At 47.1% G+C, this 16474-nt stretch overlaps 2 protein-coding genes across 2 annotated transcripts; both read left to right on the top strand.

Moving 5' to 3' along the window:
* Window positions 1-2695: 2695 nt before the first annotated feature.
* LOC109748059 (uncharacterized) lies at window positions 2696-7444 on the top strand. Its single transcript, XM_020307115.4, has 5 exons — window positions 2696-3106; window positions 3205-3430; window positions 5355-5423; window positions 5797-5929; window positions 6023-7444. The coding sequence occupies exons 1-5, from the start codon at window positions 2836-2838 to the stop codon at window positions 7004-7006; spliced, it is 1683 nt and encodes a 560-aa protein (XP_020162704.1). The 5' UTR covers window positions 2696-2835; the 3' UTR covers window positions 7007-7444.
* A 787-nt stretch (window positions 7445-8231) lies between these two features.
* On the top strand, window positions 8232-10836 carry LOC109748057 (uncharacterized). The gene is made up of 4 exons (XM_020307114.4): window positions 8232-8651; window positions 8744-8841; window positions 9958-9990; window positions 10537-10836. The coding sequence occupies exons 1-4, from the start codon at window positions 8560-8562 to the stop codon at window positions 10614-10616; spliced, it is 303 nt and encodes a 100-aa protein (XP_020162703.1). The 5' UTR covers window positions 8232-8559; the 3' UTR covers window positions 10617-10836.
* Window positions 10837-16474: the final 5638 nt, after the last annotated feature.

The following is a 16474-nucleotide window of genomic DNA, read 5'->3' as shown; positions in this document are numbered from 1 at the left end:
AATGAATTCCATATCTGATCCTCCCAGTTGCCTGTTGACTATACTACCCTGCAACAATATTTTCCTAGACTGGTCATAGAATGGGAACTCCCAAATATCTAATAATATCTAACACAATAAATCGACCAACAAGCATCAACAACCCCCAAATCATACCTATCGAACCAGAGCTCAGTGGTGGTCTGTGGTTGTGTTCATGGCCACTGGTAGAGGAAGAGCAGCCACCCTTGCCGCGCTGGTCCCCTCGCCGCTGTCCCCCGGATGGATTCCCGCGGCCCGCTCTTGTTGTCGCTGCAGTCCTCTTCGAAGGGCATCTCCTTGTGGTAGATGCATCACTTTACGCGTGCTCTTGTGGCTGAGGAACTGGTTGTCGACGGTCCCCTCCGTCCATGACACTTCTTTTTTGCCGAGCTTCAGGCAAAGAACCACCGTCTCAGGTGGCGGCAGAGCAGCCAGGGGGCGGAGGAGGAAGGGGAGGGGTCGGTCGTCATGGTCACGGATCCGGATGACGACGATGGAGGCAGCCCATGGTCGGCGTGGGGAGGGCCGCGGAGGAGGTCATCGAGGCGGCGTAGAGGGGCTATAGCGGCTGTTGGACGAGCACGCGTGGGCAAGCACAGCGCGAGGTGGTGCCGAGGATGGCGAGCGACGGCTGATGAGACGAGGGGCAGGATGCATGGGATTAGAGGCGGTGCTCGCGCTAAAGGTAGAGGGATGTGCTGCGTGTGTGTGTTGTGGGCTTTGCTGGACTTGGCCCATGTGCGGGGAGTCAACCACACGAAACGAACGAACGAAACGAGGACCGAACGGACCATCACGACAGCAGACTCCTTCATTAGGAGTAGAAAAAAAGTAATACTTCCACAATTAGATTTGTTTGTCATGATTTACTTGTTAATTTTCTTAAAATCCTTTATTTGTTTCCTAAAGCAAATTGCATTAATGAGAGAGATCGGTTGATTTGGATAAGTTAGGAAAGTTAGATCCGTGATCTTTTGTATGTTTGGGAAGTGATGATGTTTTAAAGAAAATAGTGGAGTAAAAAATAAACCAATTGATAAGAAAACCCGTGGGAGGGGGTGGTGGGAGGTGGGAGGAAAAAAAAGCGGACGAAAATAAAACCGGAGTACCAGGCTACCAACTGCTCCATTAGGAGTAGAGATAATAATAATAATTGTATACTGCTCACTCCTCAGGGCCTTCTCCCACTCTCTTACATTTCCATAAGAGTGTGAAGAAAATCTATACACATAAGTCATAAAAACATGTCCTAAAAAGAGGCATCTAAACATACGCTAGAAAAGAAGTCATAAAAACATGGCCGTAAAAATGCTGAATTCTAAAAAAAACTCTGAACTACATATAATAATAATAATAATAATAATAATAATCAGATTGCTTAATGGGGTTGTATATATGATCTAAAAAAACCATACTGCTATGAGAAAAACTCTACATATGAAATGGGATCTTTTTTAACAATGTACTCCTTTCAAACAACCGTTTTGATAATTTAACCACTATTTATTAATCAATTTATAAAATTCCATAAATTAAGAGATTATGGGCGTTTCTACAGACACAAATACTTAAACTATATTGAGAGGGGAAGTTTTAGATGTTCTACCGAAAGTGTCCTTCTCGGCTCGAGCTCATATGAGCTCAAGTGAATAGTAAAATCCAAAAATAAAATTGAAAACAAATCCAAAAAGTTGTGAATTGTTTTGGTGACAAACTTTGACAAATGTTTTCAATGCCTGTTAAGTTTCAATATGAAATGACATTCGTAGAAGTCATAAAAAAACAAAATCGATACTCAAAAAGGTTATTTTTGGAGTGCTGGTTCTTTTTGCCATAGCTTCCACGAATGCATGGTGAAACTTTGCAAGTATTTAAAACATTTGTCAAATTTTGCCACATTTTTTCTTCAGTTTTTCTTACTTTTTCGAATTTTACTGTTCAACAGAGCTCATATGAGCCCGAGCTTAGTTAATCCCCATCCATGTTTTACTAGACTTATTATGTCCAAAACATCAACTACATGGGTCTAAAGAGCAAAATTGTAGGTGGCAATTTTAGAATTGAAAAAAATAGAACCTTAATTGAACATATTTTTAAAGAAGAACAAATAATTGAGTTTTATTTAGGTTTAACCATTTAAGACACAAAAATAACATATGTATAATGAAACATTAGATGGAAGATTAAGATCAACGAATTTGGTATATGAGAAAAACTTATACCAACAATTGCACTACAAATGAAGCAGGGTTGTATCAGGATTTAATTTTTGATGGGCTCAACGGCTACCTAGTCTGTGCCACGATGCGCTCATTTGAATGATGTACCAGCAGCTTCACCAATCGGCTTCGAGTTCGACTCCACCTTGCGATCTTACTCTACGTCGACTTAGACTCCACTTTGCAATCTCACGCCGACTTTGAACTCTGCCTCGCAACCTTAACCCGTTTGGATTTTGATTTCATCATGCAACCCTAATACTTGTTGATTTCAACTCCACCTCACAAACTTAGCAGTGAGATTTATGGTGTTTCTTGTAGGTGACTCTAACCCTAGAAAAAAATCTTTATTTTACACCCTACCAAAAACTATGCCGGAGTATCAAAGCATAAATAGAAATTAGTAATTGGTGTATCATCCTCCGGCGGATAAAAAACCCACCTTTCCCACCTCGCTCGCCGCCAGAGAGACGCAAACGGTCACCGCCGCCGACCGAGCGGCCGCCCCGCCCCGCAGCTAAACCCCGCACTAAACCCTAGCCAGAAAACCCCCGCCGCCGAAGCCGCCGCCGCGCCGCCAGCCCCCGGCCTCGGCATGGAGGGGGAGCCGCCCCCCAGCGCCGCCGCCTCCGCCTCCGCCGCCTGCTCCGGCTCCGGCCCCGGCGGCGGCGGCGGCGGGGAGAAGGGCGCCCCGTGCCAGGAGTGCGGGGAGCAGCCGTGGAAGTACCGGTGCCCGGGCTGCTCCCGCCTCACCTGCAGCCTCCCCTGCGTGCAGGCCCACAAGCGCCGCACCGCCTGCTCCGGCAAGCGCCCCCGCACCGTCCCCGTCCCGCTCGCCCAGTTCGACGACAACCAGCTCCTCTCCGGTACCCTCCTCCCAATTCCTAGAACAGATTCGTCCCTCGACCCTCGGTCGCCGTGGCTTCCATCCATGCTGACCGTCCCCTGTTTTCTCTGCGTGCAGATTACAACTTGCTGGAGGAGACGAGCATGGTCAGGGAGTCGGCCCACAGGCTGCTCGGCGGCTTCGGCCGCAACTTCGGCTGCGGCTTCGAGGGACGCCATGGCGCCCAGCTGCCGCCGTGGCTCTCCTTCCTCCGCAAGGCCGCAGAGCGCCGGGGCGTCCAGCTCGCCTTCCAACCCACTGGCATGACCAGGAGGGAGCAGAACCGCTCGCGGCACGACAGGAGGTATATCTTACTGCTGCTCTTTCGATCGATCGATCCTGTCTATCGCTATATGATGACGGTGATGATATATTACTCAAGCAAGTTGATTTTGTGTCAATAACTGTTGACTGAAACTGAAGATACTGAAAGCAAATGGATGCTGTCGAGAAGTGAATGCTCTCTATCTTGTTTGAGTTGTTGCTTTGCCTATGTATTCAGTAATCATCTACTTGTTGACATCATTGCGTACGTCTGATGCATGTTGCCAAGGCCGACCCCCAAAATTTGGGTCCTGGTGATGTACTACTCCCTCCGTTTCTAAATATAAGCCTTTTTAGAGATTTCAAGACGGACTACATACGGATGTATATAGACATATTTTACAGTGTAGATTCACTCATTTTGCTCCGTATGTAGCCCATATTGGAATCTCTAAAAGGGCTTATATTTAGGAACGGAGGGCGTATAAGAAAGTCAATTACTCCCTCTGTCCACTTTTATAAGACGTTTAGACAGTTCAGACAGTGCCCAAAACAGTTCAAGGTCAGCTGTCTAAAACGTCTTATAAAAGAACGGAGGGAGTAAAGTATTTTTCATTGACCATTTGTAGCAGTATAGATTTCTCAAAGGATTAAACGAAAATCTCCTATGTCTAGAACTAGAAGACATCTTAGAGAATTAGGATACAGAAGGATGCACAACTTCAGGAGAGAACAACCAATTAACTAAAGAACAGGACTTCCTTAAAAAAGAAACTAAAGAACAGAGGGGCAAGAGAAGAGACGAAACAACCTTCGGCAGTCTGGCTGTTGAATGAGGCTGATACAGACCATGAGACAGCAACGCTTGGGTCTCTGATTGCTCTGTGCCGCGACCACAGACCAAGCAGTGAAACATGACTCTGATTGTTCAGATTTCCTGAAGGGAGGATTGAATGTAAAATCAGTAGGAAAACCCCTAATTTATATTTTGCAGTTTAACGAATCTGCAGCCCACTGCCATCGACACCTCTCTTCTCAGGAAAGTGAGAAGCCATCGGAGGAGATAGAGCAAGGGTACGGGGCGTCCAAGAGTTAATTTCCAGCTATTTAATTTGGAGAGATCTGATTTGCCACTGACCTGGGGCGAGTCAAGGAAGGGAGAACTTGATGCGCTATGTAAACTGCCTCTAGAGCTCTCCTGCGTGTGAATGTGATAGAAAGAGATGAGAGAGAGACAATAGTTGGGCCATGGGCCTGGGTTGGTGGTTTGGTTCCCTGGTTAGCTCATGTCTTTTTCTCTTTATAGTTCAACAAACTGATTAATCTTTAATCTCTTAATCAGAACTGATGACACTTAAAAGAATTGCCTAAGTGCAGCTCTGGGGTGGCCACTGGCCCCCCAGCCGTAGCCTAATTACTGAAGGGAAACAAATTTAGAGGGTTAAATTAAGGAGAGCTTAGCCATTTGGCCCCCCAATGATGTGTATTTCTTGTTCGCCCCCCCCCCCCCCCCCCCCCCCCCCCTGATCTTGTGCTAGCTCCGCCACTAGGTGGGGGGGGGGGGGGCTGTGCAGCTGCTCCAGTTGCACCGGTGGATGTATGGGCCTGCATGTTGCTCAACAACTTTTGCTACTCGGAAGTTCGGCACGTTTGCTCTAGGGTCCTTGATTGCTGTGGTTCATGTCATACTTAATGTGATTATGATTCAGTTTGGCCTTTGCATGATTCCATGGTTAGGCGCTTCGACTCACAACTGATAAGTTTTCCATGCAAGTTTGTCCTCTCCTTGCTATTTAGGCAATAACACAACCACTGTCAGCACGGTGGCTACAACATGTTGAGAATGAATATACAATGTTTTATTTTGTTAATAATTTGTGCAAGCATCCTATGCCTAAATACATTTGAATGAACCTTACCAGTAGTATCACTCCTCCTCCTTATGTGTAAATATCTCTTTTCAGAAGTGACTGCATATACTGGACAGTCGAGTGGAAGTTCAATTCAACAGATATTGTCCTAACTGACGACCAGTAAGTTTTCTAATCTATCAGCATGGAATGTCTCCTCCTGTTTTTCCTGTTTGCAATCCTTATTAGTTTAGCACCATTTCAAGATGATTAGAGATACATGTAAAAGCTACTCCCTCCGATCCATATTAATTGTCGCTGATTTAGTACAAGAGTACTTAAAATTTCTGAAATAGTTGCTCTGTATGTTATGGAGATGATCTATCATTTTCAAACTTCTTATGCCACATATTTTCTGATTCTGCACTTGCTTAGTACTACCAAACATTTGGAAGCAGAGCTAAACATTCATATACATGCTGCGCTAGTTAGCTTGATCCACACATAAATATAGAATCTTCCGTTCCTTCAACGCTCATTATGCCTTCTTTTCCAGGACAGACGAGAATGCAAGCTTGCTATCTTTATTGGAAAAGCATCTGACTCCTTCCCCTTGGAAGGACCAGCTTACGCCATATCGCAATACTGAATTGCGTGATTTGAAACTGTTCATTCAGAAGTCTGCCAAGGTACTGCAGTCAAGTTACCATGTGTCTTCTGCGGTTATTGATCTTTGCTCTACATTTGCATTAGAATGACTTCTTGTTTTAACATTGCTGTAGAATTCAAAGTCGCCACACCGTCAACTCAATATAGAAGAGCCCTTGCGCCCCCAACTGAGGGGCACTCTTATTGTCGAGTACCCAACTATCAATGTCTTCCTTCCATCAGATAGTTACGAGTTTCAAGTCGAGAAACCTGCAAACAAGATTAGCAGAAATGAGCAGCCCCCTGGCAGCTTGAATGATAGCCCCCCTATAGAAGGCACTGAGTTTCAGGAGGAAGAAATAGAGGAAGGCGAGTTGTCTCCAGAGACGCAGGTTATTGATCTCAAGGATTCTGGACCGTCACGTACCACAAATCTTTCTCAAGTGAAGGTTACGAGTGAACCTAAGATGGATAGCATGCCGTCGTATGTCCACGGTCTGGCATTCGGTGGTAAACAGGGGGAAGTTGATCAACATAGCAAGATGGCATTGAATACAACTCCTGGGGCTCCCAAGGCTAAATCCTGCATGAAAGTCTACCCAGTGGACTTGGACGAAGGAGTTGAAGGTGGGACCTTAGAGGGGCAGGTTATTGACCTCAAGAACCATGCAGCTTCAGATCCTGGCAATATTGGTCCACCCAAAGATACGAAAACACCTGACACAGATCGCAAGATAGATTCTTCAGTGCTGTCTCCCATCAGTACTCTAGCATCTGAGGTCTCGAGTCATCCTCAGGAAGAAGAAGACAACCAAGAAAGCAAGCTGGCGCCAACCACAACCCCTGAAGCTCTGAAGAGGAGGTCTCTGACCAAAGTCTACCCACTGGACACCGACGACACTCAAGGGCTGCTGCTGCTCTCAGAGCTGCCCAGCGTGGAGTTCGAGCAGGAGATGGGAGACGCCTACGAGGAGCTGTTTGGGGACATGAACCCCGACGACTTCCTCGACTTCGATCTTGGGATGATGGACGTGGACGGATCTGGCGAAATGAGGTCCCCGTTGAAGCTCTGGGACGACCTGGACTTGGAGGAAGGCGAGATCCCCTCGCAGCTCTGAAGAAGAAACCTGGGTGCTCGGAACTCGACATGAGAGCTTGGAATCCGGTTGGTTATGCAGTCGCTTTGCCCGGAGTGTTCTGGAACAACACTCCCATGTGGGGCAAGTTATAGACCCCAAGCATTGGCATTAGTACCACCTCAGGTGCTATTTATTCGTTGTTGTTTTTCTCTTGGTTCCGGTTGTCGTCGGGACGGCATGGAGTTGTATTTCGAGTTTTGATCTTGTTTGCTGCTCCTTGTAGCTGCAGAAATTTTGAGGTTGTAACTCTGCAGCTGCAAGGCCTGTCAAGCAAGCGGTAGTCATGAACTGTAGCCGGCGGTCGGTTTATCGATCGGAGTTGTGTGTAAAATGCCGTCCTGCAAAAGCTGTGATGTTATCTATGAACGCATCATCAATCTGTTGCTGATCAGATAGATATATTTTGTTCTTTGTTCACCATTGCTGAACCTGCAGTTTGCATAGCCTTAACTGAAGCATGTTCAGGCTACGCTGGTCTGGTGTCTGTTGCCCGCGAAGGGATTTCTTTTTTTTGAATGGAGGCAAAAGCTTTGCCTCATCCATTAAGTAAAAGAGAATAGAGTTTGTTACAAGACACCTAAATACACGACATGAGGATTACTCTCGCGAAATAAAAGATCCTAGCTTCTTTGCACCGGCGATGACCCAAAGTTGGCCTCGGTAGAGGAGGAGGAAAGTAAGATTGACGGTGGAGCACTCTTATGTTTGAAAACTCTTGCGTTTCGCTTGCTTCATATTGTTCATGAGACAAATCATGATGAGGGAGGCATTGGCTTATCGTTTTGGCGTGCCGTCGGCACCGAGTCGAGCAAGGGCCAAGCGGATGTGCCAAGCCCGAGTACGAGGAATTTTTCAATGACCAAAGACCAAAAGCCGCTGGGTGTAGCGACACTTGTAGAGGAGATGAGATCCGCATTCTTGCACCCTCTTGCAAAGAGGGCAAAGATCACATTTAGCCACCCTCGCTTTGCCAATCTATCTGCTGTCCAATTTCTATCTTGAAGGGCTAACCAAGCAAAAAAAAAAAAGACTTTTGGAGGTGCCCGAACCTTCCAAACCATCATGAATATCCATGGATGAAAGGACCATTCCTAGGAATCGCATCTTGTATGTGAATGCTGCCAAACCCCTAAAAAAATGTGGATGCCCTGAGTATCGCCCACTAAATCCTATATTTTCATAGGATTTCATCCTTGATGAGCTCGTCAAGATGGACCTCATTTAGTCATTTAGTAGGAAACGTGTGAGTGAGCCGGGAACTGCAAAAAGTGTCTTTATAGTACAAATATATAATTTTTTTCAAAATGCATCTACTTTCGAGATATTCGTCTGATATCTCCAACGGAATAATAAAAAGGAAAGAAATGAAAAAGTAGTAACGTAAAGGGAATTACTATCCTACACGAAAAGAAGGGCTAGCTGGGTTCCTGAGGCGCATCGCATCGCATCGGCCGAACCAAAATTCTATCACGCGACCCCGGCAAGGCGAACCACCAGGCGGTGGCGGCGTATCGGCAACCCACAGCACACCCATGGCGGCGGCGGAGGGCGGCGGCGGCGGAGGCGGGGGGAAGGTGTCGTTCAAGGTGATCCTCACCTCCGACCCCAAGCTCCCCTTCAAAGTGTGAGTACAGATCCCCCCTCTTCCTCCTCCCCCCACCCCTCCTCGGGCCAGATCTCGTCCTGATCCGCGTGTTTCGTGCGGTGGCCTCGCAGGTTCAGCGTGCCGGAGGCGGCGCCCTTCACCGCGGTGCTCAAGTTCGCCGCAGAGGAGTTCAAGGTCCCGCCCCAGACCAGCGCCATCATCACCAACGGTACGCCCCCCCGCCTCCGCCCCTCCGCGCGGCCTCCCGTCGGATTCCGTCGGGATCCTAGTGCTCTTGGTTGCTCTGATGCGATTTGGATTAGGTGTGTCACCTGAGTCTATCAGGTTGCGATTTTACCGGGCAAGTGATGGCCCGTGGTTTCTCTGCGCCACTTCTTCCGCTTGGTGGGATGGGATCTATCTTTATGTTGGAATGATTGATAGCATAGGTGTTCTGTAGGTTCAAATATGCCTGTCAATTGGAGAAAACAAGAGTTTAATTTGAATTGTTGACGCAGTTGAGGAATTCAGTGGGAAGTCTGTATGTCTGTGGAAACAGGGAAATGCATAGCACGGTTTCAACATGTAGTCTGATCCAGACAGATAGGTTACTCATCTGTTCCGGCTTTGGCAAGCCAAGTGGTGATTCCATAGGGTGACTTGAGGCTTTCTGCGGACGTTTTTCACCGTTTCTGAGATATGGATAGCGCGAGTAGGAGCCCTTGTGATTTTATTCTTGCTTCCCAGGGCATGCCCGAGGTTTAACAGTGATAGTTGGCGTTCATGGCCCTATTTTCTTAGCCTTATGAGATGCTCAGCGGTGATTTGTAATGTTTCAGCTTTTTCACCTAGACACAGCCACCACATATTTTTGGGCACCTAGCGTTTGATGATTGAGCCTACCATATATACCTTATCATTTTTATGATGATGTAGTGCTTAGGAATATGACCAATGGTCCTTGGACTTTTCCAGTGAATTCATGTGTCATAATCGCCTTGGGTAACAGGAATTTTTAGCCCATCAAAGATGGAATTCTAGATCAGCATTCAAGGATGTGTTATTTCCCGACTTGTATCTTTGTACTCTGCTGAAAACCTGCAGTATAGTTTTGAACTGTTAGTTTTGTTGCCTTTTGGTGGGTGGTGGTCAGGGCTAACATACTAACATGAACCATTTTTAACTTCTTATATAATGCAGTCATCATTTGACTATGAGCTCTCAAGCTTGTGTGACAAGCTTCAGATGGTTACAGCAGAAATATGTTTGTCCCTTATTATTTTGCTTGTTTGTTTGACATACATAATGTTCTTACTTTGACTAACATTGCTTTTCCCCTTTGCAGATGGAGTAGGCATCAACCCACAGCAAAGTGCAGGTACTATTTGCAGATACCCTTGCAGCCTTGCTTACAATATATTTTCCAGTTCTATTCCTAACATGCAACAGTGTTCTGTTAACTACAATATATTTTCCATGGAAAAAATTTGAGTTACTGGACTAAGTGAGTTGTCTAGGCTATTCAAGATTGATTGAACTGTTTGAGGTCACTAATTTTTTGCATGTTCATATGAGCCATTCGATTTGTGCTGGTCTGCTGGCTCTGAATTTTGCTACTTAGAACTTAAATAAGGTGGCCAGCTTGATTGTAAAATGGAGTATACTTGATAAGCTTAATAGCCTTGTACTTCTCTCTTTCTCAGAACATAGGTCTCTCTAACCTAAGATATTTATCTTCAGGACACTCACTGCCCTTCTCTTTAGCTTGATTAACTCTGAGCCGCCTTCTGGAGCTTGCATATCGTATGCCATATATTTAATACTTTTTTTAATCTTAGTCTAGTCAATATGACACCACTTCCCTATGTCAATCTGCCCCTTCTCTTCCATGTCCGCTGATGTAAAACTATTGTTAATTTTGCAGGCAACGTGTTCTTGAAGCATGGCTCGGAGCTGCGCCTCATTCCCCGCGACAGAGTTGGAGCGACGGTGCCGTCTTTCTAGTCGTCATTGTTAGAGTCAACAATGAATGAAGGAACCTATATAACAGGAATAAAGGCATGTCGATGCTCGGTTGTATAATGGATGTAACTTTGTTGAGAGTAATTTACCATCAACAGCCAGCCAGCCCTATGATTGACAGGATGAATATAGCTTGCCAGACAGTGCCATGTGTTGCTGTCTTTGTTTGCAGCCCCTGATTTCCTGGTAATGCTCTTAAAAATCAGGGAGCGTCTGCTTCGAGAGAGGAAAATACACCTGGCACACCAGTGCTGGTCTTCTGGATATCTCATTTGTTTCTGAGGAGAAAATTGCCCCTGCCTTCTTGTGTTTCTGGGATGCCTTTGCCCCTTGTGGGGCATCAGCTAGGTCGTGCACTGTGACTGTTGCAAGGAGCAGAGAATACATGTGTCGATGTGCTGTGGCATGGGGAGGTCGAACTGCTGGCAAGAGGCAATGACGTCCTATGCAGCAGAATTGCTTGCTGTGAAGCCCAAAATGACATGTTTGCGTCAATGATCCCCTTGCCTGTGCAGAATCGATATGATTATAATTTTCTGTTTAATTAGAAGCCCAAGCTCTGCCCCCTCGCAAGCATGGCGGCTCCTGCCATACGAACCAGCACCCTGATTCTCTGCGTGCAGATTATAAATGCTACCCCAATGGCAGCACCGTTGGACACGGTTTTCACTGGGAAGACTCTGTCGACGTGGCATGGCATAGAATTGCTCAATAAAGAGACTATTTGGTGAGTGGGGAACGGTGCGAACATTTGGGCTGGGCGTGACCCCTGGATATCAAGAGACCTCCATCTGCTAACTGTCAGTCCATCATCACCCCTCGCAGCACTGCTATACACACCATGTCAATCAAGCCGTTGGTGTTTGGAAGCAACATCCACAACACCGTCCGATTATGTGTCGTGGAAGTAACTGTGTTGTTTCTCTCCTGTCCTGCCCACAGGGCCATGCCTCCGATGGCCACCAGAAAGGTCCGCAGAGCTTGTGCAAGGCATCCCACATTGTCGCCAGACTGCACAAACCGCATCCTCCCGGCGAGAGCTAACATAATTTGCAGCAAAACAGCTAACGGGAAGACCAAAGTAAAAGGGCCGTCGTGGCAGTGATTTTGGGCCCGAAATGCTGCCATGGCATGATTATTCCCGTGCTTCGCGGGATAGGGTTCAAGTGGCAGTACATGAATGATGCTGTGAGACTCAATTTTTGTCGGATGCCCGACAACTCCTTGGTTGTGTAGATGGGCTAGAGGTCTGAGATTGTGTCCATGTAGAAAGGCTTCTCTCTCGCCCTTTCACTGTACTAGATGACCCGTTGCGCCAATGGCGCAAAGGCCGAATGCAAGCCATGTATTGGAAGAGTGTGCATTAAAATATGTAGACACAGAATGGAATATATGAAAATAAGTACGAATTGATGATAGATAGATGGTTCATGATGATACATGTTTTCTAAGATCCAAACCAAGAGTTATCTAAAAAAAATTAATTAAAATAGTTTGACACGTCTAAGTCATACTCCATGCTATATCTCAGAGTCGTGTGTTATTTACAAACTCTAGTAAAAGATTAGTGAATTTCAGGATTTCATATCACCGGCTTACAGTTCAAACCCAAACTCGGGGCATATTTGAATTCAAATCTGAAAAAGGGTAGTCAAATACTCCTGAAAAGTCTTGGACATTTTCACATAGTTATATTATATAGTAGTAGCATTTTCATTTTTTTCATTTTTTCATTTTTCTTTCAACCTCTCCCTTTGCTGCTGACCAATGGGTCCCTCTGGCGAACCCACCAGTCAACTCTGTGCCCCTTCACGTTTTACCCCTACTCCACTACCTCCCTCCTCAATCCATTTCCTCTTCCTCCTGGATCTTCCTTCTAGTCGAGCTCGTCGGGGACGCCGCTGCTCACCGCTACAACTCCAGCCGTAGGAACGGGCGGGATCCACCATCCCTCTGCCCAGCTCGACGTCCACGCCCCAGGGTCCAACATGCAGGCCCGCTGGACGCCGCCGTGAATCGCCTCATTTTTTCAGTGAGTTCTTGATCCTAGGTAGTTTCCCTAACTTTGTTCAGCTCCGGTCGTCGTTCTGATTCGATTCTTGGACACCGAGCATGCATCAAACTTTTGGACCAAGGCCGCCTTCCTCTGTTTCGTCAGCTGTCGTTGTGACGGCGCCCGTGTCTCCTTTGGACCAAGGATTCAAAGCCGCGGGTCTCTCCTACTTCTTCCTCGACACTAACTGCCATTGCTGCCGTCATCTCCGGCCTCGCCACGAACAACAGGGTGAGAAGCGGCCACTGCCTTCTCGTGCCTTCTTTTCTTTGTCAGCGTCGTTTTTTCTCATTCTGGCCGTCGCTGGACATGGTTGTGGCGAAGCCTCCTGAGACCATTTTGGTCCGAGCCATCATGGTTAGGCCAAGAGCTTGTTGCTGCTCGCTTTTGCTGCTTGCCGCTGCTACTTCTGCTGTGACCCATTACGCCGATGGCGCAAATGACGATAGTGAAGCAAGTTTTTAAACCATGAAAATTAGAATCTTCAGAGACCGATCAGTAAATAATTGAACCATAAGGAAATAGATATTTAGGTAAGATGTTAATACATGGCATTATATATTACATTCAAGGAAGTTTCAAAGGCCAAAAGAAAGGCTTGAGATCAGTTCAACTACATAGACATAGATGCATCATATAAATTGTTTTGGTCACCAAGCTGATGGTAATTAAGACATGTAGTCATTTAGAGTGCATGCATCATATAGAATCATCTCTATAAATCATGTCTACGAAAAACTATCTATATTATAAGGCAGAATCAACCTCTTCGTTTGCCAGCCAATCTTCAGCCTCTTCCGGTTTTCCATAGACATAGATGGATATTGATTTCTTTGCAAGTCCATTGGTTAGTTGGCGCTGAGATGGATAGAAGAAAACAGTCGCCTCGAGACAAACGGTCCTTGCCTTGTGTGTTGAGTAAATTGCGCTTGGAAGGCCAAACACTTTTGATGAGATCCTAACTTTTTCCATGACGGCAGACTGATGACAGAAAGTAAGAGCATCTCCAGCCGCGCCCCCAACAGGCCCCCCAGGCGACTTTCTCGGCGCCGGCGCCGAAAAAATGCCCCAGTCGCGCCCCCAGGACGCTGAAATCCGCCGGCTCGGCCCGTTTTTGGGCTCGGCGATCGCAGGCCGAACCCGGCGCACCGCGGGCGCTCGGGGGCTCCGGCGCAAGGGAAAAGTACGTCTGTTCCACACCGTCAGGCGAAAAATCAAGTCTTTCTTCCAGATTCGCCTCCCACCCCCCGCGCGCTTGGCCGCCAACCGGCTGATCCCGGCGCCACCCGCCGCCCGCCACCGCTACATAGCCCATCCCCGGTGGAAAAAGAGCAGAGGTTTCGCCGAGGCAGCCTCTCCACCACCGGCTGGGCGATTTTTCCGACGTTTCCGGCCGCGGAGGGGCGGTGTAGCGGCGGGTACGCGCCCACCGCGCCCGCAAGGTGTTTGGCGATTTGCCTGCCTCGGCAATGGACTCGGACGACGAGGAAGCGCTCGCCGCGCTGCTGGAGGAGGAAGCCGAGGCCGACGTCTAGGAAGAGGAACATCTCATGGTCCTCGCCGCCCTCGCCGGCCTGCTGGCGAGCAATGAAAAGCCACGACGAGGTGGCTCGGCGTCGGGGCGGATCAAAGGAAAGAACCACCATCGTCTCGAAGGCTACTGCATGCTCTACTCCGACTACTTCGCCGGCGCTCCACTACACGGCGACAAAACATTTCGGCGCCGTTATCGGATGAGCCGAAAGCTTTTCCTCAGGATTGTGAATTCCATCCGGGAGTTCGACAGCTACTTCAAATGCAAGAAGGATTGCGCCGGCAACTTGGATTCACCTCAATCCCGAAGTGCACGACAGCGATGAGGATGCTTGCATACGGAGCTCCCGGTGATTCACTCGGCGACTATGGGCGCATGGCTGAGTCCACCACCATTGAGTGTTTCTACAAGTTCTGTCGGGCGGTGGTGGCAGTGTTTGGATCGCAATACTTGCGAACACCCAATGCGGAAGACACTGCTCGGATCCTAGCACAGAATGCAGCAAGAGGATTTCCTGGGATGCTTGGAAGCATCGACTGCATGCATTGAAAATGGAAAAACTACCCATTTGCTTGGCAGGGGATGTACAAAGGCGCCAAAGGTGGTTGCAGTGTGGTACTTAAGGCGGTGGCAACACAGGACCTCTGGATTTGGCACTCCTTCTTTGGTATGCCAGTAACTCACAATGACATCAACGTGCTGCAGTGCTCCCCTGTCTTTGCCAAGCTTGTTGAAGGTCATTCTCCTCCGGTGAACTTCGAGGTCAATGGGCGGACTACAACAAGGGGTACTACCTAGCTGATGGCATCTATCCGAGATGGTCTATATTTGTGAAGACTATCTCAAACGCTGTGCCAGGAGGCAAGAAGTCCCACTTTGCCAAGGTGCAGGAGGCTTGCAGGAAGGATGTCGAGCGGGCATTTGGTGTGCTCCAATCTCGATTTGCTGTTGTCCGGTACCCTGCTCAGACCTGGCCGAAAGATCAAATATGGGAGATCATGACTTGCTGTGTCATCTTGCACAACATGATCATCGAGAGCGAGCAGGAAGAGCCAGTGTTTGACACTGAAACATACTACAGGCAGGGTCCTCTAGCCGAAGTTGATCACCAGCTACCGGCAACCTGGACTGCCTACCTCAGTATGCGTCAGGAGATCCGAGACCCACAAGTGCATCATCAACTGCAGCAGGATCTGGTGGAGCACCTATGGAGGATCAAGGGCGATGCATAGCTCGACGTGTGATGAGTTTTTATTTGTTGAACTATATAATTTGTATTGAACTATTTGTTGTTGCACTATTTTGTTGAATTATTTGATTTTCTGTGATGAACTATGTGATAAAAAATTATTTATGTTGAGAATTCAACGTCGAACCACGCCGAATATGGGCCGTTTCTCGCCGATATCGGACCATTTTTCTATTTATCTGGACCGAAATGCGGCCGCAAATGGGCCGATATCGGCGCCTGGGGGCTATGGCTGGATGCCCAACCGCCCCCAGCATCGATTCTACCGCCGGCTCGCCCCCAGGCGGCGATTTTTATGCCTCCCGGGGGGGGGGGGGGGGGGGCAACGGCTGGAGATGCTCTAAGACATTGTAAGCAAGTGTTTGAAGCTTTACAGTGTATGATTGTATATGTGTCTGCATATGTATCTTTTTTGTGACAGAACCGTCGTGATAAATAATGGTGACAGTGACTGAATGTGCATTTCGCATGTACAACTTGAACTCTTATGTTTAGACAGGGCATGTATGCTAGTTAAGTAAGACATGTCTTAAATTGCTCTTTGAAGTTAGTTTTAGGATCCCCAATGTAGTTCACTTCATACATATATGTGCTGTGTACGTTCTCAGTTAACCCTTTTCTTATATTAATAGGTCTTCCACTTTAAAAGTAATTTCGTTGGTAGCTTCAGCTCAGTTTTGTACATACATGAGTGTTCTCAGTTAACCCTTTTCTTATGATAATAGGTCTTCCACTTTAAAAGTAATTTCGTTGGTAGCTTCAGCTCAGTTCTGTACATACATGAGTGTTTCTTCCTTCAATTTACATGAGAAAAAATACTCCATGACAAAACCTATGTATTGCAGGCACAAGTAGTAATTTGCTTGACATCATAACCGAGAGCATGCGCAGATAATCACTACAATTTTTTTGATCTCCTAACAAGCTAGACCAAAAGCATCAAGTAGTCATTTGTTTGACATCATAACTGAAAGCATGTACATGAATGATCATTCATGTGTTTA

Source organism: Aegilops tauschii, chromosome 3 (assembly GCF_002575655.3).
Source record: "Aegilops tauschii subsp. strangulata cultivar AL8/78 chromosome 3, Aet v6.0, whole genome shotgun sequence".
In the NCBI taxonomy this organism is placed as follows: Eukaryota; Viridiplantae; Streptophyta; class Magnoliopsida; order Poales; family Poaceae; genus Aegilops; species Aegilops tauschii.
The sequence above is the reverse complement of the archived record's forward strand: the minus strand, read 5'-3'. Positions and strand labels throughout refer to the sequence as shown.